General features: G+C 43.9%; 1 protein-coding gene across 1 annotated transcript in view; it reads right to left on the bottom strand.

The window, feature by feature from the left end:
• Positions 1–240: 240 nt before the first annotated feature.
• Positions 241–26,203, bottom strand: part of LOC126163109 (farnesol dehydrogenase-like) — a 41,870-nt gene continuing 15,907 nt past the window's right edge. Inside the window, exons 2-6 of the mRNA XM_049920032.1 lie at positions 21,465–21,630; positions 13,379–13,508; positions 13,165–13,294; positions 6,930–7,076; positions 241–392 (exon numbers count right to left, since the gene is read on the bottom strand). Coding sequence (XP_049775989.1) covers positions 339–392; positions 6,930–7,076; positions 13,165–13,294; positions 13,379–13,508; positions 21,465–21,630 — 627 coding nt within the window. The 3' untranslated portion in view covers positions 241–338. The remainder of the gene's footprint in view (positions 393–6,929; positions 7,077–13,164; positions 13,295–13,378; positions 13,509–21,464; positions 21,631–26,203) is intronic.

Below are 26,203 nucleotides of genomic sequence, written 5' to 3'. Positions count from 1 at the left end.
ATACTGAAATAAAGTAATATTTTAGATACAGAATGGTTTAATCGCTTATAACCATCGTCCTCCTTTTTTAAATGAAGAAAATTATGTATGTATAAGCACTTTATATATTCAGGAAGTCACCCCTCCTCGGCGAAAGCTCCAAAAATTATTGTCCCAAATTTTGTAGTGAGTGCCGAAAATTCACTGTGGAAAATAACGTGTTACGTAGGTAAACATGGTTATAAATGAAAAGGACATGGAGAAGGTCGGTATTATACATTTATTTTGACCATGTTGAGAATGTACATCAACATAATGTCGTGCAGTGAGGTTCCCACGGCAAGGAGACAGTGTGTCTGCTACATGTCGGTCAGCATCTTTTGTTTGACTGGCATCACCATCATCTCGTGCACCTGGAACATGAAAGTGATCTCTGACAAACGTCAGCTAGCAATTGCAGGACATCAACCGCGCCATGGTATTTCAGAGTTTTCAACCAGGAAAAAAAATTACATTTACAGAAGAACCATACTTGAAATAGTAGTAAATAGGGGTGGCGCACTTTCTCGTAGAGAGAGAGGGGGGGGGGGGGACGCAAAATAAAAATAACATTATGGAGTGCCACATGACCATGTTTTGTTAAAAAAAAAAAGGTTCAAATGGCTCTGAGCATTATGCGACTTAACTTCTGGGGTCATCAGTCGCCTAGAACTTAGAACTAATTAAACCTAACTAACCTAAGGACATCACACACATCCATGCCCGAGGCAGGGTTCGAACCTGCGACCGGAGCGATGTTTTGTTAGAAGTTTCGAAAACAGTACTATTATATTCTGAAACTTGTAAAGTAGTGTTCGGAATGTGATTAGCAACGTTTCATTGCTGTAGTGCAGGAGGTAATGAGTGATAATTCTGTCACTGAATGAGTATCACAAAGCTGTGACTGAACAAGATTGCTTCAGCTCTGCGAACCACCAGAGTTTAATAACCTGTTTAGCAGCAATAAAATGTTTGTTCGAACGTCCTCTCCCTTAGCGGAGTGACCAGTGTGTCTGACAAGCATACAGCGGGCCCACATTCGATGGCTCAGCCGGGTTGGAGATTTTTTTCCACTCGGGGGCTGCGTGCTGTTGCTGTCCTCATCATCACTTCATAATCATCGACGCGCAAGTCACCCAACGTGGCGTCAACTGAAAAGACTTGGAAGTCGGCGGCCGAACTTCCCCAGGTGGGGGACTCCTGGCCGTCAATGCAATACGATCATTCCATTTCATTTGTTAGAATTATTATTTTCTTATCGTAGGTACAACCAGATGTATGTCAGAAGAAACATGGTTTTCTTGTGTGTTGTATGTGGTCTCGCAGTGAAACTACTGGTAAACCAGTTTATTTCAGTTTTTGTGGCGCTGTAAAAAGCAGTTCTTGTGTTCGTACTGGCACATCCATTCTTTACGATTGGGATGACGCACTCGCTTCTCGGCGCACACCCTTTCGATGTTCCCTTTGCAGTAGTGTGTACTGTTTCGTTGTGGAACGTATGGTGTGCAACATCTGACGTGCAGCGTTTTATGTGTTTTTAATTTAATTTGTGGTAAGATCTTATGGGCCCAAACTGCTGAGATCATCGGTCCCTAAGCTTATACACTACTTAATCGAACTTAAACTAACTTACGCTAAGGACAACACACACACCCATGCCCGAAGGAGGATTCGAACTTCGGACGGGGTGAGACGCGAGAACTGTGACAGGATGCCTAGACCGCGCGGCTTTATGTGTTCCTTTTTTTTTTTTTTCGGCGGATATACTGATGCCCCCCAAAAGCCCTGCAATGACATCAACTCTAAATTCGTTGTCTCTTCCATTGACTACAGCCACATCGAGAAAATGCCTGACATAACTTACATGATCACTGTTGGAGGTTACTGTTCACTAAATAATCCATCCGGTAGCTGATATAGCGCTCATTGGTCAATCTATCAGGACTCGGATTCCATGTTTGTATGGCTGAGAGCAAAATATGACTGTCCTTAATTGCTACTGGTTACATAATGCAATCAAACACGATTTTCTTGTTTAGTATTAACATAATTTTAGAGACATAAATTCTTACCATCAGCAACAACTGTAATATGATGAACTACATATTTACAAACGAAAAAGAACAACTTTGAGAGAGTTAAGACTATAAGAAGCACAGAAGATAAACTTATCAAGTAGCGTACGAAATAAATTAGCAGCGTTTTATAGCTGTAGCTCAGAAGGTGTTAGTATTATCGGTGATCAGTTCGTCACTAAATAACTATAACAAAACTGTGACTGGTTACAGGTTACAGTAGCGTGGGGAGCTCGATCAAATCACTCATCGGACTAAAGATTACAACAGCACCTTCAGAATATATTCTTGTAATCCAGAGAATTGGTAGACCGTATGCTGCTTGATATTTTATTTTAGTATATAAGCTTATTTCGGCTTTTGTTGCCTTCATCAGCACGTGTCCTGACGATGTATATGGGCATATGTCAACTTCGAGTGAACTATTACTACTGTCTGTAGTTGTTAAGTGTAATATTTTTTCAATAACATTTTAAAGTTGTTGCAAGTATATTATAACACGTTTTTTTATTGTTTTGACAGTTTTGGAAATTGAAGTTTGACAGCTATTAGTTTACTTTTGTCTATGTAAAACGTTACTGAAAAAAGAAGTTACATCCAACAACTACAGACCAGGACTAACAGTTTACTGAGCGTTAACATATGTCCATCTACAACTTCAGGACATGTACTGGTGAAGGCAATAAAGCCAAAATAAGCTTATATGCCATATTAAAATATCAAGCACCGCACTGTCCACCAGTTCTCTGCATAATGTCTTTTTTTTCCTTTATTGAGTTTCGATTCCCCCCGAAGGGGATGGGCTGGCAGCAGCTTAGTTCGCCGCTCTTCAGGCTACAGAATTTTTAAAACATAAGAAGAAGATAATAAACAGTAAAAGCAGGCGATAAAAACGGTGACTTAAATTGTAAAATGGCGGGAAATTGTGGCAGTTAAAACACAAAACAAAGGGTTGGCGATGCTAATAAAATACACAGGAAGCAGAACAGGTAAAATAGTAGACAGACAGTTTAAAAAGCACGGCGACCGTCTAGTTTCTGTTCGCGAGAGAAATAAAAATCACACCCAGCGACAGTATGATTTCCGTTCGCAACACTTCGGAAAAGACGCACAACCCTTGAAACACTGCAGTAAAATGTTGGCACGAAGATGACTCGCCACAGGCAAGCGCAGAGGGGGGGGTGGGGGGTGGGAGCTAGACAGATGAGGGGGGAAAAAAAGGGGGAGGAGAGGATTAACGAAGTGGGGGGGGGGCACCGACGGAGGGTGCATAATGTCCAAAAAATGGTTCAAATGGCTCTGAGCACTATGGGACTTAACTGCTGACGTCATCAGTTCCCTAAAACTTAGAAATACTTAAACCTAACTAACCTAAGGACGTCACACACATCCATGCCCGAGGCAGGATTCTAACCTGCAACCGTAGCGGTCGCGCGGTTCCAGACTGTAGCGCCTAGAACCTCTCGGCCACACCGGCTGGAATAATGTCCTCCTGTGACATAATATATGCTGCAGGTCCCACAATAAAGAAACATATTCCACTTAACATTGTCAACAGCTCTCTCTAAAACTACAGATGCTAAAAAGTGAGTTTCACTTTATTCAATCTACGAGAGGAGTCTCTAAGGGTCAATTTCGGTTGCAAAAATGCAAATTTGTTGTGGGACATCGTGGTAAAATCGTACGACAGCCCCTATAGTTTCATGTAGTTCCAATAGGTGGCTGCGCTATACATAGCCTCAAAATGGCGTCTGTAACGGGGACGCGTTCCAAGCAAAGAGCTGTCACTGAGTTTATTTTGGCGGAAAACCGGAGCATCGCAGATATTCATAGGCGCTTGCAGAATGTCTGTAGAGACCTGGCAGTGAACAAAGGTACGGTGCATCGTTGGGCGAGGCGTCTGTTTCACATCGCAACAAGGTCGCGGAAATCTTCACGATCTCCCTCGTGCCGGTCGGCCCCACACAGTCTCGACTCCTGCAATGTTAGAACGTGCGGACACTCTCACTCTATTTATTTGGGCAACATGGTTGTGGAGAGGAAGCAGCGATTAGTATGATTAATGAATTATTCAAAAACAGTCTTAATCGCATTTATTATTATTGTACCGGCAACCGGTTTCAACCCGACGTAGGGGTCATCTTCCATTGGTCGACTGCTGGTGGTGTCACTCCTGTCACTCCTGCCGTTATGTAGACAAGAGTAACACCACCAGCAGTCGACCAATGGAGGATGACCCCTCTGTCGGGTTGAAACCGGTTGACGGTATAATAGTAATAAATGCGATTAAGACTGTTTTCGAATAATTGACTCTCACTCTAGGTGATAGATGGTTCTCAGTCAAACATCTCGCTCTCAACTGGACGTCTCTATCGGCAGTGCTGACACATTCGTCCGCCAGTTGGTGTACTCAAAGGCGTGTGCCCACTATGTTCCTCGCCGTCTAACAAAAGACCATAACGAGCAACGAGGACACATGGGTGCGAAATTGCTTGCGCGTTACGAGGCTGATCGTGACTGTTTTTTGTTCGAACATCGTCACAGGCGATGAAACATGGCTTCGTCACTTCAAACAGGAGTGGCACCACCCCACCTCTCCTCCGAAGAAAATGTTCAAACCTGCTCCCTCAACCAGTAAAGTCATGGTGACGGCCTTCTGGAACTCTGAAGGGGCTATTCTGTTTGGTGTCCTCCTTCGTGATGCAACGAACAACTTTGAAGTGTACGTGCTATCCTCAGGAAATTGAGGAAACAACTTTAGCGTGTTAGTGACCACAAAAGTGCAACGAACTTATCCTTCTCTGTGAAAACGCGAGGCTTCAGACAAGTCTGTACACTCGAGAGATGCTCACAAAACTTCATTGCACTGTTCTTCGTCGTCCACCCTACAGCCCAGATCTCGCACCTTCGAACCTCCGTCTATTTGGCCCAAGGAAAGACGCAGTCCGCGGGAAGAATAACGCAGATGATGGGGAGGTTATTGACGCAGCAAGACGATGGCTCTGACATCGACCATTAGAATAGTACAGTAAGGGCATATAAGTCTTCCCAGTAAGGTGGCGTAAGGCCACTCCATTGAACTGAGGTTATACTGAAAAATAGGATTTTGTAACGAAAAGAGTGGGGGGGGGGGGAGGGAGAACATGGTGTATTGGAATCCTGAATAAAGGCAATCTGCTTTCAGAAAAAAATGGGTTGCATTACCTACTGAACGCCCCTCGTATCTTCTACGAGGGTCACTCCAAAAGAAATGCACACCATTTTTTGTAAAAATACAGTTTTCATTCTGCATGTGTGAAAGTTTTACAGTGTGCAGATACATCCTTCCCGTTTGTTTTCAAACTTAGTTCAACCTGTTCCCGTCAGGGGCGCCGTCACAGCATGTCTTCAAGATGGCTGCTACACTTGTTCGTCAGAAGCAACGTGCTGTCATAGAATTACTGTGCTGTGAAAACGAGACAGTGGGAAACATCCACAAGAGGTTGAAAAAAGTGTATGGAGATTCTGCTGTCGGTCATAGTACAGTTAGTCAGCGAGCAAGCAGGTTACGTGATGAAAGCGGGCAGGGCAATATTGAGGATTGTCCTCGCAGCGGGAGGCCTCGTACTGCACACACTCCAGACAATGTGCAGAGGGTTAAAAAATTGGTGACTGCTCTCAGACGCATCACAGTGAACGGATTGTCACGCTACGTTAGGATAGGGGAAGGAAGTGTTTGCAGAATACTGAAAGTATTGGCGTTAAAAAAAGGTTTGTGCCGGGTGGGTTCCCAGGATGTTGACAGTGGCTCACAAAGAAACGAGAAAAACGGTATGAGGCGAACTTTTGGAACAGTACGAGAATGGTGGAGATGAATTTCTCGGAAGAATTGTGACAGGTGATGAAACTGTCTCCATCATTTTTCACCAGAGACGAAGAGGCAATGAATGGAGTGGCATCATGCAAATTCACCCACAAAAAAACATTCAATACCACACCTTCTGCTGGAAAAGTTATGGTTACAGTGTTTTTCGATTCCGAAGGACTCTTGCTTGTGGACGTCGTGCCAAGTAGAACCACCACAAATTCTGATGCATATGTGACGACACTGAAGAAACTTCACGATCGACTGAGTCGTGTTCGACCACATCAGCAAAAGCAGGATGTTTTGCTGTTGCACGACAGTTCACGGCTACATGTCACTCGAAAAACCATGGAAGCGATCACAAAACTCGGATGGACGACACTGAAACACCAGCCTTACAGTCCTGACCTGGCTCCATGTGACTATCATCTCTTTGGGAAACTGAAAGACTCTCTTCGTGGACCAAGGTTTGAATATCATGACTCCCTTGTGCACGCTGCCAAACAGTGGCTCCAACAGGTTGGTCCAGAATTTTACCGTGCGGGTATACAGGGGCTGGTTCCACGATGGCAGTTGAGAGGGATGGTAATTATGTGGAGAAATGAAAATATTGTTCCTAAAGGATGTATCTACACACTGTAAAACTTTCAAACATGTAGAATAAAAGATGGATTTAAAAAAAAATAGTGTGCCTTTCTTTTGGAGTGACCCTCGTAAGATTAGTCGTAGGGTCGTCATTGCCTCGCGGGTTAGTACTTTTCACCGGAACTGAAAATGTTCTTCCCCAAGGTCGGCTTCTACCAATTTTTCCATTCTTTTGTAAATAACTCATGTCACTTTTTTCCAATCTAGACTTATTAAATACTATATGGGTGAAGGATTAGTTAAATGTCACAAAGTAGCTGGTTTAGGGAAATGGCACGCAGTTCACTCTCTGGACCGGGTGCTCTCGTTTCGGTGATGAGAAGTTTCTAGAGTGGACACCTACGTACCAGCACAGAGGGCGGGGCGCCCAGAACGTAGATGACGGCGTCGGCGATGTCCTCCGGCGTGATGTGCGGATGTTTCAGCATCGCCTCCCGCGAGAAGAGCTGCAGGTTGTCGAAGATGTCCGTGGCCACCAGACCGGGGCTGATCTCCTGAAAGGCGAAGCAAAATCAACACCACCACGGACCACAGCTACCTACGCCATCCAGGTAAACTTCTGATACAGTTTCAAACGGTTCAAATGGCTCTAAGCACTATGGGACTTAACATCTGAGGTCATCAGTGCCCTAGACTTAGAACTACTTAAACGTAACTAAGCTAAGGACATCACACACATCCATGCCCGAGGCAGGATTCGAACCTGCGACCGCAGCAGCAGCGCGGTTCCGGACTGAAGCGCCTAGAACCGCTCGGCCACAGCGGCAGGCGATACAGTTTACACGTAGGTACAGATGTTGTAGCAACCCCAACGACAATAGCGAGACTTCATTTTAAAATAAACAAAATACGAGGCAGCCTCATAAATTTTTAATTATCACTTCCAAAAATAGAGTTTTCTAATCAAGCGTCTGTTTGTTTGTTTGCAGGCGCGTGTCTGCTGTCCCGGTACAAGTTCAGCGACGGTTGAAGAGATGCATGTTGGCAGTTAGCAGGAGGGGCAGTAAAAGATAAAAACGAGTCAAGCAATATACTGGAGAGGAAGGCTTAATTACGACTGTAGTGAGTATGGAAGATAGGTGGAAGTAGCATAGCGTCAGGTGAATTAATGGGAGGTGGTCCAAGAAAGTTACCAAAAGATGAGGTAAGAAAATATTAATAGGACGATCTGATCAACATACTTGTGAATAGCTGAAGACCAGAAAACAAAGACAAGTTCGGAAGAATCCTTTAGGTAGCAAGGGATAAATGTTATGACAAGGATGGTGGTGATACTTTGCAATGGAGAGGTGCCAGTGCTACTATAAAGGAAACAATGATGTCTGAGTGAACTCCACTAAGAGTTCCAGCTTTCGTTTCCTCGTTCTAGCAGCATACACTACGTAGGGAAGCGTGGGCGGTAACAATCGTAGAGGAAGACTAAGAGATGATACAGTAAGCAAAGGATCTAGGTTGCAGTAGTTATTCGGAGATGAAGAGGCTTGCACAGGATAGAGTAGCATGGAAAGCAGCATTAAACCAGTCTTCGGACTGAAGACCACAACAACAACAATTTCAGCCACAGGTCAGATAAGTGATATAATTACTAGTTTCAATATAGTACGGAGAAATTATGAAATGATTTCAGGGTGTTGCGTAGTAATTCATCAGTGGAAGATACCTCGACAGGCGCTCGCGGTATTTGAAACAAACAGAGCGCAGATATGTTTGATTCAATTGACGAGTCAATGTGTAACGTCTTCAGATCACCTGATGATGGCTCCTTATCAAGTCGAAAACCGTGATTATATCACTTGCCTGTCGTCAGGTTGCAATATACGATTAAAAAATTCTACAAGCCGGTCACTGTTGTTGCCTGAGACCTTATGTCTAGTCTGTGTGTATGTTATTACTTCGCGATTGCGAACATCGAGTCTACGTTGTAACTGAAGCAGTCTAACGAGCCCATTAAAACTAGTCGCTTGTAATTCCTTGTATTCCTCCTCTTATCCTTCCTCTAAAACAGGCGTGACGTGCAGTCTCTTCCAGTCCTTGACGACATTTATACTGCGCAAGTCACTGTACAGTGCATGGCGGAGGGTACATCGTACCAATATTATCAATTTTCTACCCTATTCCATTCGCGATTGAGCGAAGGCAAAGTGGCTCTATGCCTCTCTACGCACTCTAATCTCTCTTACCGCATTTTCACGATCTCTAATCGCCGGAGTGGCGTCCAACTGAAAATCCTGCACCAGGCTTTTGAGCCATACCTAATTATTATTATTTACGCTAAATATAATGAACGTTAGTGGCAATATAACGGCGGAGAATTTGACGCAGATACGGGTTCTTTAAGTTTACCTAACAGAGTTCACGAGTACTTTGTTGACATTGTAAGGGATCAACGGTCCCATATTCAGAGGTAATAATACACTACAGGCCATTAAAATTGCTACACCACGAAGATGACGTGCTACAGACGCGAAATTTAACCGACAGGAAGAAGATGCTGTAATATGCAAACGATTAGCTTTTCAGAGCATTCACACAAGGATGGCGCCGGCCGCGACACCTACAACGTGCTGACATGAGGAAAGTTTCCAACCGATTTCTCATACACAAACAGCAGCTGACCGGCGTTGCCTGGTGAAACGTTGTTATCATGCCTCGTGTAAGGAGGAGAAATAAGTACCATCACGTTTCCGACTTTGATAAAGGTCGCATTGTAGCCTATCGCGATTGCGGTTTATCGTACCACGACATTGCTGCTCGCGTTGGTCGAGATCCAATGACTGTTAGCAGAATATGGAATCGGTGGGTTCAGGAGGGTAATACGGAACGTCGTGCTGGATCCCAACGGCCTCGTATCACTAGAAGTCGAGATGACAGGCATCTTATCCGCATGACTATAACGGATCATGCAACCACCTCTCGATCACTGAGTCAACAGATGGGGACGTTTGCAAGACAACAACCATATGCACCAACATTTCGACGAGTTTGCAGCAGCATGGACTATCAGCTCGGAGACCATGGCTGCGGTTACTCTTGACGTTGCATCACAGACAGGAGCGCCTGCGATGGTGTACTCGACGACGAACTTGGGTGCACGAATGGCAAAACGTCATTTTTTCGGATGAATCCAGGTTCTGTATACATCATCATGATAGTCGCATCCGTGTTTGGCGACATCGCGATGAACGCACATTGGAAGCGCGTATTCGTCATCGCCATACTGGCGTATTACCCGGCGTGGTGGTAAGGGGTATCATTGGTTACGGTCACGTCTTCGCAATGGACGTTACATTTCAGATGTGTTACGACGCGTGGCTCTACCCTTCATTCGATCCCCGCGAAACCCCACATTTCAGCAGGATAATGCACGACCGCATGTTGCAAGTCCTGTACGGGCCTTTCTGGATAAAGAAAACGTTCGACTGCTGCCCTGGCCAGCACATTCTCCAGATCTTTCACCAACTGAAAACGTCTGGTCAATGGTGGTCGAGCAACTGGCTCGTCACAATACGCCAGTCACTACTCTTGATGCACTGTAGTATCGTGTTGAAGCTGCATGGGCCGCTGTACCTGTGCACGCCGTCTGTTTCAGGCGTATCAAGGCCGCTATTACGGCCAGAGGTGTTTGTCCTGGGTACTGATTTCTCAGGATCTATGCACCGAAATTGCGTGAAAGTGTAATCACATGTCAGCTCTAGTACAATATATTTGTCCAATGAATACCCATTTATCATCTGTATTTCTTCTTGGTGCAGCAATTTTAATGGCCAGTTGTGTATTTGGTGGCACAGTTCGAGGTTAGGTACAGAACCGACTGTTAAGCACCAAGTGCACCCAGTGAGAGATATTGTTGCCAAATCCAGTTGAGTCAGTGAGCGGTAGTGGTTCTTGAAATGGTGTAGCAGGGTGAGGCACATCGTACCGGCTAAGTGTGTCACCATGGCCGTGAGACTGACTCTCAGTAAAAACGTAAGAATTATACCGAATAATGACAAATGTTTTTACCAAAAAGTGATTACAAATACGAACAGACTGCTGAACAGTTCTACTGCTACCAATTTAAATTGAAGTGACGAAACCCATGGGGCACTTCCTAATATCGTGTCGGATCTCTTTTTGCCCGACGTATTGCAGCAACTGGAAGTCTCCCGTAGAAATACTGAGCAATGTGTCCCCCCTCCCCCACCCCCCATAACGGTCTATAACTGCGAAAATGTTGCTGGTGCAGAGTATCGTGGACGAACTGACCTCTCGATTATGTCCCATAAACGTGTGTTGGGATTAAGGACGGGCGCTCTGAGTGGCGAAATCGTTTGCTCGAATTGTGCAGAATTTTCTTCAAACCAATCACAAAAAAATGTGGCCCAGTGACACGACGCATTGTCATCCATAACAAGTCCACAGTTGTTTGCTGTCAATGGTCTCCAAGTAGCCGAACATATAGCCATTTGCAGTCAATAATCGGTTGAGTTGTATTAGGGGACCTAGTCGATTTCATTTAAACACAGCCAACACCATTATGGAGACACCACCAGTGGAGGCTTAGCGCCATTCGAACCCTATCATCAGGTCTTATCAACTGAAACCGGGCTTCATCTGACCACGCCACGGTTTTCCAGTTGTCTAGGGCACAACCAATGTGGGCACAAGCCCAGGAGACGCGCTGCAGGCGATATCATGCTATTAGTAAAGGCACTCGCTTCGGTCGTCTACTGTCGTACCCCTTTTAACGCCAAATTTCGCAGTACTGTCTTAACAGATACATTTTTCATACATCCCACAGTGTTGCTTGTCTGTTAGCACTGACAACTCTTCCCTAACGCCGTTGCTCCCGGTCGTTAAGTGAAGGCCGACGGCCACTGCATTGTCTATGGTGAGAGGTAATGCCTGAAATTTGATGTTCTCGGCAGACTCTTGACACTGTGGATCTCGCAATATTGAATTCTCCATTTCCGAAATGGAATGTCCCATGAGTGTAGCTCCAACTACCATTCCGAGTTCAAAGTCTGTTAATTCCAGTCGTGCAGCCATAATCACGTTGGAAACCTTTCCAAGTGAATCGCATGAGTGCAAATGAGAGCTCCGCCAATGCACTGCTCTTTTAAACCTTGTGTACGCGATACTACCTCCGTCTGTATATGTGCATGTCCCAATCCCATAACTTTTGCTACCTCAGTGTATGGGAAGTTTCTGCTTCATGCAAGTCGACACTCCCTGCTGATCCGGAATATGTATAGAGCAATTACTGTATTTTAGATTTGTTTGTGAACAGTCTAGGGCAGGGGCGGGCAAACGTTGCACGCGGCTCGTGAGCGCACAGCGCTGCACGTGTGCTGCTCGCGTGCAATCGCCGAATGGGGCAGTGGCGACAGCCGGCAGGTTGCGGCAGTGTAGTACAAGGCCAAGCCGCGGACGTTGATACAGAAGCGACCACTACGTAGTGAACGTTGTATTTCAAGAACCGGAAAATGCAGAGTGAATCAAGGAAACGGAGACGTGGAGATTTGCTATCTTTTAAAAAGTAATGGGAGAACCATTTTTTCTTTGTGCAAAGACGTGAAAATTCGAAATGTTTAATATGTGGCAGTATTCTCGCTGGTCAGTGGAAGTGTAGAATTGAAGGCCATTATAATAAATTTCACAAGGACGACTACAATTTATTGTCGGATTCTGAGCGGATGGGGAAATTGACTGAGCTTAAGAAGAGCGACCTGACGATATTAGATGCATCTGTCCTAGTTGCCGTTGTCACGAGAGATCTGCGACTTTCTCTCGTCATGTCTCTCATCTAACTGATTTAACATTTTATGGAGCACTTTTTTCAATTTTTCAGGACGACAACAATAATAGCCCAGCGGTACGTGCAAGCTATAAAATTGCGCTTAATATAGTGAGAGCTGGAAAACCATTTGCTGAATTAATAAGCCTCGGTTAAGAGCAAACATAAGTGATGAAAATTTACATAACTGTTTGCGTTTGTCTGTATGCAGAAATTTTGTTCCAGATATTAAACGTATTGTAAACTCCACCTGTGATAATTAAATAAAACGTATCGTAGTTAATAGGTGCTCTTTCAAACCATGATTTATTTCAAGCACTCCTGCTAACCTTATTCCGTCATTCAATAAAGCAAGCTAGAAAAACAAAACGCATTACAGAGGAAGGAGTGGACAGAAGGTATGGTGGGGAGGGGAGGTAAGCGGGTGGCCAGCTTGCCCCTGTGTGCACGCAGAACACCTGTTAACTGCACGCGTGCAAGTGCACCGCACACGTGCAGGATTCCTGCCCGCCCCTGGTCTAGGGTTTACAAAGTGACGTCTTACATTCTCACGTAACGTGTCAAGTCAGGACGATGAAGATAAGAGAAATCAGGGATCATACGTAGGCATATAGACAGTCGTTTCCCCTCCCTCCATTTGCGAGGGGAATAGCAAAGTTTATGACTAATAGAGGTACAGGATACCCTGCGCCATGCACTGTATGCGTGCTCATCGAATATGTATGTAGATGTAGATACTACAATGTGCCAGAAAAAACTGGAGTTTAGTGCTTCAGGAGAGATGCTAGGTTGGTGGGAGTACTGACAGTGACCCTCATGCTGGAGTCCCGCTGGAGGAACTCTCGGCGCAGGCCCTCGGACAGCACCCTGACCGCGTGCTTGGTGCCGAAGTAGAAGGCGCCCTCCGACATAAGGGGAAGCCAGTGGCCCGCCACGCTGAAAGCACACAGCAGGCAATAAGTAATGAGGCAACGATTAGCCTGAGCAGCAGGTGGGTGGGAGAAGAGAGGCGAGCGTCACCTGCCGATGTTGACGATGTGGCCGTCGTCGATGCCCTTGGCGCGCATCAGGTTAACGGCCTCCTTGGTGCACAACGTCAGCCCCAGCACGTTCACCTCCAGCATGCGGCGGAACTCCTCCGTGCTGCCCTCTGCACACACACAGACACACGCATTGCATAGGATAGGTCTGACCTGACATTGCAAGTGTCAACACTGAGTACTGATGAGCTCAAACACTATGACCACCATGCTTAATAGCCTGCTGGTCCAAGTTTAGAACGAAATACAGATGCTGTCCAGCATGGCATTGATTCCACAAGTCGTTGTCATGTTTCCAGGGATATGTCGTACCACATATCTACGCAAACGCGAAATACAGGCTTGTGCTTTGTCGGTGTGGAACTGACGCCTGATAGCGTCCCACATGTCGTTCATCTACATCTACATCTACATGATTACTCTGCAAATCACATTTAACTGCTTGGCAGAGGGTTCATCGAAACACAATCATACTATCTCTCTACCATTCCACTCCCGAACAGCGCGCGGGAAAAACGAACACCTAAACCTTTCTGTTCGAGCTCTGATTTCTCTTATTTTATTTTGATGATCATTCCTACCTATGTAGGCTGGGCTCAACAAAATATTTTCGCATTCGGAAGAGAAAGTTGGTGGCTGAAATTACGTAAATAGATCTCGCCGCGACGAAAAACGTCTTTGCTTTAATGACTTCCACCCCAACTCGCGTATCATATCTGCCACACTCTCTCCCCTATTACATGATAATACGAAACGAGCTGCCCTTTTTTGCACCCTTTCGATGTCTTCCGTCAATCCCACCTGGTAAGGATCCCACACCGCGCAGCAATATTCTAACAGAGGACGAACGAGTGTAGCGTAAGCTGTCTCTTTATCGGACTTGTTGCATCTTATAAGTGTCCTGCCAATGAAACGCAGCCTTTGGCTCGCCTTCCCCACAATATTATCTATGTGGTCTTTCCAACTGAAGTTATTCGTAATTTTAACACCCAGGTACTTAGTTGAATTGACAGCCTTGAGAATTGTACTATTTATCGAGTAATCGAATTCCAACGGATTTCTTTTGGAACTCATGTGGATCACCTCACACTTTCCGTTATTTAGCGTCAACTGCCACCTTCCACACCATACAGAAATCTTTTCTAAATCGCTTTGCAACTGATAATGGTCTTCGGATGACCTTACTAGACGGTAAATTACAGCATCATCTGCGAACAACCTAAGAGAACTGCTCAGATTGTCAGCCAGGTCATTTATATAGATCAGGAACAGCAGAGGTCCCAGGACGCTTCCCTGGGGAACACCTGATATCACTTCAGTTTTACTCGATGATTTGCCGTCTATTACTACGAACTGCGACCTTCCTGACAGGAAATCACGAATCCAGTCGCACAACTGAGACGATACCCCATAGGCCCGCAGCTTGATTAGAAGTCGCTTGTGACGCCTGTTCCGTCGGGTTCACATCAGGTGAATTTGGTGGCCAGGACATCAACGCGAATTCACTATCATGCTACTCAGACCGATGTAGCACGATTCTGGTCTAGTGACAAGGACAGTTACCCTGCCGGAACATGCAACATCCGTCGCGAATACAGCATGAAGGAATGCAGATGGTCGATATCAATGTTAATGTGGTCCACAGCTATCATGAGGCCTCTGATTACTACCACAGATCCCACGGAAGCCCACGTGAATGAGCAAATACTGCCACCATCGGTCTGCGTCTTGGGCGTGGTACATATTTCGATCAGCTATTAGCCTGGATGAGAGTGTATCCGAAGACGACCATCGATCTGGTGTGACAAGGAATCCCACAAGTGGACACGTTTCCATTGATCCACGGTCTTATCTCAAAAAAATGGTTCAAATGGCTCTGAGCACTATGGGACTGAACATCTTTGGTCATCAGTCCCCTAGACTTAGAACTACTTAAGGGGCTCCGGAACGCCCTATACTTGCAATGTTAAAATAACGCTTATAAATTACATCTTTCCTCACAAAGTATTTGAGGTAGGAAGTTGAACTTTTTACAGATTATTTATTGGAATATGGGCTACAACTTAACACAGGGATTTTACAAAATTTTAGTTCAGTTATTAAAGATGATTTTTTTCAATTGTAATGAAAATTCACAACATTTTTTGCAATTTTTTTATTTATATATTCAAAAATATACAGTTTTTTGGAAAAAGGCTGTGTTAAATTATGCAGAAGGTACTGTGTAACATTTACTGAAAGTTTGAAACAAATATGTTTGGAAGATCCGTAGAAAACATGTAATTAGTATGAGAAAATAAAAGTTTTGGGAATCGAGCGACAAAGATTGGATTAACTTTTTAGTGCATTCCAGGTCCATAGGATGGATTATCTTCATCCTCTGCAAACTCCTCCTCCAGCTTCCTCTTGTTCCTCCTCCTGTTTACTCTTGTTTGTATTTCTAGACTCTTTACAGCCCTGTCTGCAGCCCGAAGGCGTTCCTTGTCTAAAGCAAGCATCGCTCGTACCATGTTAGAATGTTATTATTTACAGTAATAACACATACCTTTGGCTTTCCAACATTTCTCCTTTTCTTAAAAGCCTTCAGAGGATTTCTAATAACTTTACTTTTACTCATTATTATACTTCAACAAAACAGAGACTCAAGAAACAGAATTAATTACGAATATTTTCGAGATAACGACAGAGTAAATAAACATGAAACAATCGACAATCACACCAGCGATATATATTGAACCATCACAGGTTAGCCACAACACATACTTTATCTCACATCACTAAAATGTACCTGATGAACACGGGCGTTAATAATAACACCATTTGACAGCAGTTTAACAGCGCCACAGTGGGTCACGCCCATGTAGAACACATTTCAAAAAAAATTTAAAAATAGTTGTAGTCTTCGGAATTGAATAAATTATATATCTATTAAAAGGTAATAGTCTGCAGATTCAGAAAACGCAAAAAAGTAAAAATTGAACTTTTCATGATTTTGAGCCTTTCCGGAGCCCCTTAAACCTAACTAACCTAAGTACATCACACACATCCATGCCCGAGGCAGGATTCGAACCTGCGACCGTAGCAGTCCCGCGGTTCCTGACTGAAGCGCCTAGAACCGCACGGCTCGTACTTGTCGATGTTGTTGTGTGAACGTGGGGACACGGGCAGTTCATTTGTTGTGAAGCCCTATGTGCGCTGAACAGTGTGTCCTGAAACACTTATACCTGCTCCAACACTGTACTCTGTCGTCAAATCTGCCACAAACCGCCGCGTATCCTGCTTAACAGAGTCGGCAAGCCTCCATTCTCATCGAGGCACAGACGTCCGACACCTCGTTGTCTACTCATAATTTCGCCGTCCTTCAGTCATTTCCCACACATGCTCGCGACAGCAGCATGGGAACAACCGACCAGCTTAGCCTTTTCCTAGATGCTCGTTTCTGGGGGCCAGGCCTTAATAATATGTGCTTTGCCAAAGTTGGTTATGTCAGTGCCTTTTCCCATTTGCAGCTCGTATCGTCACTAGAGTGATTCCCACTCATCACTGCTCTACTTATACACAGTAATTCAGCTCTGCCTACCTAGGGGTTTTATGCAACTGCAATGTCTTCAAACATCACACATATGATCTTCACATTCTCTCACTTGATATGCTCAAACTATAAAATATGCTCAAACTAAAAATCCTACAGAAAAGCGAGCAGGACTTTTTTGTAGGAAATTTAATGTAGTTAAATTTTGTACAGGGATATGTTTTGCTTGAGTCCTTTATTTTCGAATTCTTTAACAAAAACATACAAAAGTCAGCTTCAAACGCGTCTTTCTTGAGTAATTTGAAAACTGTGGCCTCAAGCAGAAACGTATCGCAGTACAAAATTTAAGTACATTAAATTTTCTACAGGCAGATCCTGTTCGTTTTTTTCTGTAGAACTTATTGTTTACGCTTAACGGGCGAGAGAATATGAAAATTACACACGTGGTTTTTGAATGCGTTGCGGGTTCCATAAAACCCTTAGGTAGGGGCAACTGAGTCGCCCTGTGTACTTCGCTTACCGCGTCGCGTGCCCACAACCCTGCGACGTGGTTTCCAATGTCGCAGCTGTGGTCCCAGTGTTTGAGCTCAGTACTATCTGTACGCAGGTCACTGCGTTTGCATCATTCAGTACCGTGATCCTGACTTGAAAGTCCCTGATCATTTTCTGTTGTATTTTGGACAAATGAATCGAGGTTGGGTGCAGACACTGAGTCAACGAAGTGTCAGTGCATATCAGCTGCAAACTACACCCCAAATGCAAACTTGTATGATGGCTGTGTGGACAGTGTGCAACTTGTATCTATGTTTGCTGCTCTATGATGCCTGGAATACACTCTTTCTGAAAGTAGCAGGGAGCGCAGTGTCATCTACAACTGACGCAGAAACAAGACTTAAGTTATAAAGAATCGAAGGTAGTGAAAGAGAAGCAGTCGTTGAGAAGGGAGTGAGATGAGACATGGTTGCAGCTAGCTTAAAGTTATTCAGTTCGTACACTGACTAAGCAGTAAAGAAAACCAAAGAGAAATTTGGGAAGTGATTTGTAGTTCATAGAGAAGAAAAAAACTTTCAGGTTGGACTATGGTAGTGTAATCCTGCCAGAGACGGCAGAGACCTACATGATCAGTTGAATGGAATGCACATTGTCCTGAAAGGTGCTTATAAGAGGAACGTCAATAAAAGTAAATCAAGAGTGAAGAGTATAGTAGAATTAAATCAAGTGATGCTGAGAAAAATGAAACAGTAAAAGAAGTAGATGGGTTTTAATATTTGGGCAGCAAAATAACTGAGAATGGCCGAAGTAGAGAGGATATACAATGCAGTCTGGTAATACCGTAAAAAACATTTTCTGAAAAAGAGAAATTTGTTAAAAATCTAAAAAAAAATTTTAATGTGTGGAGTTTAGCCTCGTATGGGATTGAAGTGTCGACAAACAACAGTTCAGACGACAAGAGAATTGAAGCTTTTGGAATGTGGTGTTACAGAAGAATGTTGAAGATTTGAGGGACAGATCAAATAGCTAATGAAGAGGTACTGAAACAAATGTTGAAAAAAATTTGTGGCACAATATGATTAACAGAAAGAATCAGTTTAGAGGCCACAGCCTGAGGCATCAAGGAATCGTCAAAATGAGTAATGGACGGAAGTGTGTGTGTGTGTGTGTGTGTGTGTGTGTGTGTGTTGGTGGGTGGGTGGGAGGGTGGGTGTGGGTGGGTGGGTGGGTAGGCGGGTGGGTGTGGTGGGGAGTACAATTGACGAGGAAGAACAAGACTTGAGAGCCTGAGTACAATAAGCAGTTTCAAATGAATGTGGGTTGCAGTAATCATTCAGAGATAGAGACGCTTCCACAGGAAGATATATATATTGTGGAGAGCTACATCAAACCGGTCTTCAGACTGAAGACCACAACGCAAACAACATTCCTGTACAATTTCCATTTGCTCACAGCAAAGGTCTATAAATAAATCGTGCCACAGTGCTATAATGCAGGCGAAATATGCATTATATCTGAATGTTTTCTAGCCCTTCTCAAAGGTGAAGAATATAAATTCCCCTTTAGTGCAGAACATTTAACAAAGCGCTTCATTTGACAAGGATGGAGGGCAAAGGGTTCGAATGTTTCTATTAAACTCCAATTTCAGTCCTAACTTATCACAACCACAGTGTCACCAGGTAAAAAACTAGCTAGCTTCAAGTATTCGACAGAAGCTGTTCGTACAAAATCACTACTTTTCTTTGAAGATTAACATAAGAGCAATGTTTTTTAACTTTCATACTCATCAGCCACAATTTGGTCACTTTGGCTATCAGTGATGTTACGTGCTGCAGTATGTCACTTACAAATATTTCTGACCTATGCCCCTTTTGCTCAGTACATGTTTTATTACTTTCTGTATCTACCGATTCTGTTCTACGTTTTCTGTTGCTGCACTGCAGGTAAAACTGTTGTTCTTCCTGCAATACCAAAAACAACTTCCAGCACAGCAGACACACTCTTCCACCATGTTAACCTGTTTAGTGTTTTCTAGTGTTGCCAACTGTGCGGTTTTTAACTAACTCATACAATACCGGGAATACGTAAGTTGAAAGTGCTGCATGCAAATGAAAATGTGTAAGATTACTGGATATCATGATCGCCTGCTATGCAACCAACTGTTATCACATAAACTCAAACAAGTTTCAGCATCTTTGTGCCATGGTCAGTGGTATTCTTTATTCAGTTCCGTAAAATGAAAGCATCTTTAAGGAATAATTATTTTCACCCATCTAAGTGCTAGCCCAGCCCGACAGCGCTCAACTTCGATGATCTGACAGAAGCCGGTGGTACCACTGCGGCAAGGCCGTTGGCAGTTAATGGAGTTGCCATACATAATTATTTTCTGCATAGAGGAAAATCACTAATGCTGTTCCTTCGGGTTCAATATGGGCTGCTTCCAATCAATAAATAATTTCCCCTGTTAAATGATAAAGCTCATATAGTTGTCTTAGTTGTTGATCCAAGCATCGTAATTATGTTAGTAGAATTACACCAAAACTGACTTTCTTAGCTTTATAGCGGGTGATCGCATGATACAAGCAACATACAGACTGAAACTTCCTGGACGATTAAAACTGTGTGCCCGACCGAGACTCGATCTCGGGACCAATTCTCTGCAGGTTCTGCAGGTTCGCAGGAGAGCTTCTGTAAAGTTTGTAAGGTAGGAGACGAGGTACTGGCAGAAGTAAAGCTGTGAGGACCGGGCGTGAGTCGTGCTTCGGTAGCTCAGATGGTAGAGCACTTGCCCGCGAAAGGCAAACGTCCCGAGTTCGAGTCTCGGTCGGGCACACAGTTTTAATCTGCCAGGAAGTTTCATATCAGCGCACACTCCGCTGCAGAGTGAAAATCTCATTCTGGAAACATCCCCCAGGCTGTGGCTAAGCCATGTCTCTGCAGTATCCTTTCTTTCAGGAGTGTTAGTTCTGCAGGTTCGCAGGAGAGCTTCTGTAAAGTTTGGAAGGTAGGAGACGAGGTACTGGCAGAAGTAAAGCTGTGAGGACCGGGCCTGAGTCGTGCTTCGGTAGCTCAGATGGTAGAGCACTTGCCCGCGAAAGGCAAAGGTACCGAGTTCGAGTCTCGGTCGGGCACACAGTTTTAATCTGCCAGGAAGTTTCATATCAGCGCACACTCCGCTGCAGAGTGAAAATCTCATTCTGGAAACATCCCCCAGGCTGTGGCTAAGCCATGTCTCTGCAGTATCCTTTCTTTCAGGAGTGTTAGTTCTGCAGGTTCGCAGGAGAGCTTCTGTAAAGTTTGGAAGGTAGGAGACGAGGTACTGGCAGAAGTAAAGCTGTGAGGACCGGGCGTGAGTCGTGCTTCGGTAGCTCAGATGGTAGAGCACTTGCCCGCGAAAGGCAAAGGTACCGAGTTCGAGTCTCGGTCGGGCACACAGTTTTAATCTGCCAGGAAGTTTCATATCAGCGCACACTCCGCTGCAGAGTGAAAATCTCATTCTGGAAACATCCCCCAGGCTGTGGCTAAGCCATGTCTCTGCAGTATCCTTTCTTTCAGGAGTGTTAGTTCTGCAGGTTCGCAGGAGAGCTTCTGTAAAGTTTGGAAGGTAGGAGACGAGGTACTGGCAGAAGTAAAGCTGTGAGGACCGGGCGTGAGTCGTGCTTCGGTAGCTCAGATGGTAGAGCACTTGCCCGCGAAAGGCAAAGGTCCCGAGTTCGAGTCTCGGTCGGGCACACAGTTTTAATCTGCCAGGAAGTTTCATATCAGCGCACACTCCGCTGCAGAGTGAAAATCTCATTCTGGAAACATACAGACTACTAAGCTGATGAAATAAACGAAGCTAAACTTGCCAGGTATGCCATTCAGTTGGTCGAGATATATACATATTGAGTGAGCTGCCGATCTTTGTGTTGTTTTGCTTCAAATATGTGATACTCATACTGCCGTGTTGATATGTTGATGAGATGGTCATACCTCAATGACTGCTTCACGTATGTGCTAGAGGCAAAGTTTAAATATGCTGATTGGGTCTGTGCAGACTAACCTGTAATCTGGGAGTCAGAGAAGACGCCAGCGTTGTTGACCAGGATGTCGACGCGGCCGAGGTTGTCCTCGAGCCAGCGGAAGGCCGCCTGTATGTCCTCCTCTTTGCGCAGGTCTGCCTGGACTGCGTGCAGCTTGCCAGGGTACGAGTCGGACTTAGCAATGGCCTGAAACCAAAAAATGTACCAAAAGAACTGTCTTAAATGTGTGGATTCCCTACACAATATGCGACCACGGGTTCAGTACTTCACTTGAGTCAAAATTCTACACTCTTATATACAGCCTTGGAAACGAGACGAAAGCAAACGCAAAATCATGGCATTTGTGAGCTCGTCGGCTCTTGATGTGAACATGCAGGTTAATTCTGTTACTCCAGAGAATGATATTCCAGGTGGGTGTGGGGAAGTTTTTCAAGCTAAAATGGCTGGGGCCAGAGCCAGAGTTGAAGCCAGGCAGGCTATCACGCAATATCTCGGTTGGAATGCCAATGAGGAAGAACAGCTAATACATGTAGAATGGGCAGACCACAGTTAATTGCCACACACCACCCAAACTAAATGGATGGCCAAAGTACCGTTGCAGCAGAGTGGCCTCGTGGAGAAGGGAGCATAACATCATTTTTTTTTTTTTTTTACCACACGCACAGTGAAGTAACAACACGTAAGTTGTGTTCAAGAGTGGCTATTCAGCAGGCAGACGGACCAAACTGGAAACTTTAAGACTGGAATTATGAGACCGCAGTGTGGTGTAGAACTTTGACAAGTGCAGGAAACTAGGGCACACTCGATCATTCTCGACACCTGATAATGTGATTTGCACGGTGCAAATGGTACAAGAACCCGGACTTCAAAGATTAGTTCTCAGTTGGCAGCTAACCAGTCCCGAGGTGGGACCTGTGAAGTACCATGAGTGACCTGCCAAGATGACTTCGACCTACAATGCAACGGCCAACCTTTTCTGAAGCACTTGGCTGACGAGCGGCTGGTGCCTCGTCTTTGCCTAGAAGCCTTGGGTGCATCACCAGGCCACCTCGAGGTCTAGCTGATGGTACCTGGTGAGCTGCCAAACCACCATCCTTCCAGGGAAGCACAGTTGCTCCCACCCCCGTACCAGAGCGTATGAGCGGACACCTCCATCACTGGTCCTCCTCTCGCTGAGAGGCCGTGACCTAACTCTTTGTGACTACGGTAGGGTGACCAAATTATTTTCGGTGAAAACCGGGACACATTCACCCGGGTGCCAATGGACACCTCATTCCACATGTACCCAGGTTTCTTAATTTTAAATATTAATGTTTTGTTGATACATTTTGTTAACCCGATTATTATAACTAATATGAGGATACAAACGATTGATATAATCTAGATTATCTGTATAATTAATGACATTTAATAAACGTATACAATAATAAAGAAATGTATTACGATTTTACAAAATTTTACAGCCATTCAACTTTTAATCAATTAATATTAATATGAGCTTTAATATTACTGAGCACTTGTAGATGGAATTGACTGTCCTTGGAGAAAAGGGTATTTTTCACTGCCTCCAGCCTTCTTGGTCATGTCTTTGTTCTTTGAGACACAGTGATAAAACTCGCCACAATCCATTTTGTAGATGTACAGGATCTGCAGGATTGCTTCAAGAGAGTCCACCTCCATTCTGTTTCTTTCATCAGTCCACTGGATATTCATGAACGAAAATATTCTTTCCACGTTGGCATTATGGGCTGGGATTGCAAATAAATACCTTGCAATTATTACCAACTCAGAGTAATGCTGAAGACAGTCATAGCTCTTAAAAAACTCACCCACTTCTCATGACATTCCAATGGTGTCTTTTTTTCATCATTCCACTTGTGAAGACTTTCTTCAACAAAATTTGTCAGTATGCCGAACTGATCAAAGAGAATGGAATCATCGATTTCAATCTCTTTACTCTTCAAATAAGAAACTGTCTCTTTAACACTTTCCCATTTTGGCACTCTCTTCAGTAACATCCAATCAAACACCGGCAATGAGGGTAAATATGAGGCGCTCCACTTGCTGAGATATTCTACACAAGTGTCATAAAACTTGTTAACTTCTTCTCTAAAACTCCTTTCCGCTCCTTCTGATACTTCTGCTCTTTTAAGGACAGATTTACCATTAAAAGAAATGAACTGCTGTTCTCCCCTCTTAGTAACAGTTTCCAGAGTATTTTTCAAAACATCATTTACCTCTATTACACTTTTCGTGCTTCCCTCAATTTCCTTTATCCCATGCTGCAAAGTGCTAAGCTAACTGTGAATGAACCATAAGTAGGCTTCACTTAAAGGGTTACTGAAAAACTGAACCAATATTTTGGGGGCTTTGTCTTCATTTAGGAAAAAATCTTTTAACGGTTCAAACAGGCGGATTACTCTTTCAACTGCTGGAAACAGTGATAACCAGCGAGTTTTCGAGTGACACATTACATTCATATATTCAGTTCCCACATAATCACAGAACTCCTTAAGCCTCTCTGTTCTAACAGTATACATGTAAAAGTGTGAGTATACCTTCATGACGATAGTTTCAACATCACAGCTTAAACTGTCAGCAGATGTCTGCACGCTATTGCGTAGAACATGTGCAGGGCACCCTATGCCTGCAATGTTTTCATGCAATGTTGCCTTTAATGTGGTAAATACGTTGCACTTGCCTTGTCTTTTTAAACCACCAAAGTTTATGTTGGTGTGGTCTCCACAAAATGCCACACATTTATTTTTCTCAAGATCAAACATTTCGATAGTATTCATACAAAATCTTGAAATTTCGTCAGATGTTTCATTAGGTAGGGAACTCACCTTCAAAAGTTTGGTCTGAATTCCCTGATTAATATCGAAAAACTGAACAACAAACGAAAATATTTTAGTGGCCTTATGATTGCTGGCATCAGTGGATAACCCGTAGAAAGAAGACTTTTTGATGTATTCAAGGCTTTCCTTTACACTCTGGGGAGCAATAACTCCTTTCACTAATGCTGACACTTTAGTTCTTGCTGAACTCAACTTTTTTGCAATGGAAGAATCATCAAACATATTGCTGTTAAGCTTATTAGTACAATCACTAGATCTATAAGTTTGGTGATGTTTTACCGTGTGGTAGGCTAGTGTAAGCTCGGCTGCTCGAACTTTCGTCTCTTCACTTGACTGATGTTTCACAAAATAATTTTGTAGAGTTTTACTGGAGCTCAGTGCACTGTATCTGTTAATGTGTTTCTTTGACCTGATGTGATCAACTATGTCAGAAAGTCCACCATGACTTATACTAATAAAACAGTTACATACGGAACACTCTGCTTCGTAATCAAAACGATGTTTCTTAATGAAATTGACCGAGCGAGGTGGCGCAGTGGTTAGACACTGGACTCGCATTTGGGAGGACGACGGTTCTATCCCGCGTCCGGCCATCCTGATTTAGGTTTTCCGTTATTTCCCTAAATCACTCCAGGCAAATGCCGGGATGGTTCCTCTGAAAGGGCACGGCCGACTTCCTTCGCCATCCTTCCTTAATCCGATGAGACCGATGACCACGCTGTCTGGTCTCCTTCCCCAAACAACCAACCAACCAACCTTAATGAAATTCCATTCCTTGGAATAACAGTCACTGAACTTGCAGGCACCTTTCGGCATTGCGTTTCACGGTACTGCAGCAATAATACCACTAATATGAGAAAAAAAACTATTGCAGTTTGTCCGACAAAACATCAACTACTACACTGTTCTGACAAAGATTGTGTAAGTGGCGCGACAATCGGACGGTTTCATAGCTCTGTTACAATAATACAACTTACTACTTGTTGACCAAAGTACCGCTCAAAGTAAATTATTGCCTGAGTGTATCAATACTGATACTGTGATTACTAGTATGGGACAATGGAGGTTTCAGACAAATAAGCTAAAATATATTAATTTCTTGTGTTGTATTTCCTTTAATATGGCGAAATCCCAAAAATTTGAGAAAGTTTCACGAAATGTATTTAAAAACTTAATTCCGGGACTTTTGAGCGTCCCGAAACAAATTTTTGGGACACCGGAACACAGGGATGAAAACCGGGACAATCCCGGTTTTCTGGGACGTTTGGTCACCCTAGACTACGGCCACCTCGTTCAGAGCTCTGGATTGCCTTTCCGGGCTGTGTGAAAATAACACTAAAGAACGATGTACATTTCTTTTTTCCGTTTTCATGTAATTTCTTTTCACTTTTTTCTGCTTTCTTTTCGCGATACGTTAGAAGAATTATTTTAGCACGAGTGCTGTAAATTTATTTCTTTGTACAACTACATTTCTGTTTACGTCCTGCAGTGGTCATAAGTGTAATTGTTTTGATGCTGCATGATTTCAGGTTCATTAACAGGTTGTTTAAATTCTTTTTCTGTGAACGGAATAATATGAAGTCATAATTCGCATGAAACTGTAAATCAATATTCTTGGAATTGTTGAAAGTGTAATGTGAAGCGAGATGGATTGAGTGGTGTAGAAACATATCTCATAGGCTGACATAGAGAGAGCATCAACAAAGAGTTGGGAGTGAGAATGAGAAGGTGATTGTCGTGCCACGCCTGTGCTAGTGCGTATTGTGTATGTGGCCGACGTAAAATAGCTGTTTGACCGGTGATAAAGTTTTGCGATTCTTTTTGCGTACCGCGGACAAAGAATTAAGTGGCGCGTTAGTTATAAGTCGGAACTGCTACTCGGCAGGTTAAGCTTAAGAGCT

The sequence above is a fragment of the Schistocerca cancellata genome, chromosome 2 (genome assembly GCF_023864275.1).
Source record: "Schistocerca cancellata isolate TAMUIC-IGC-003103 chromosome 2, iqSchCanc2.1, whole genome shotgun sequence".
NCBI lineage: Eukaryota > Metazoa > Arthropoda > Insecta > Orthoptera > Acrididae > Schistocerca > Schistocerca cancellata.
The sequence above is the reverse complement of the archived record's forward strand: the minus strand, read 5'-3'. Positions and strand labels throughout refer to the sequence as shown.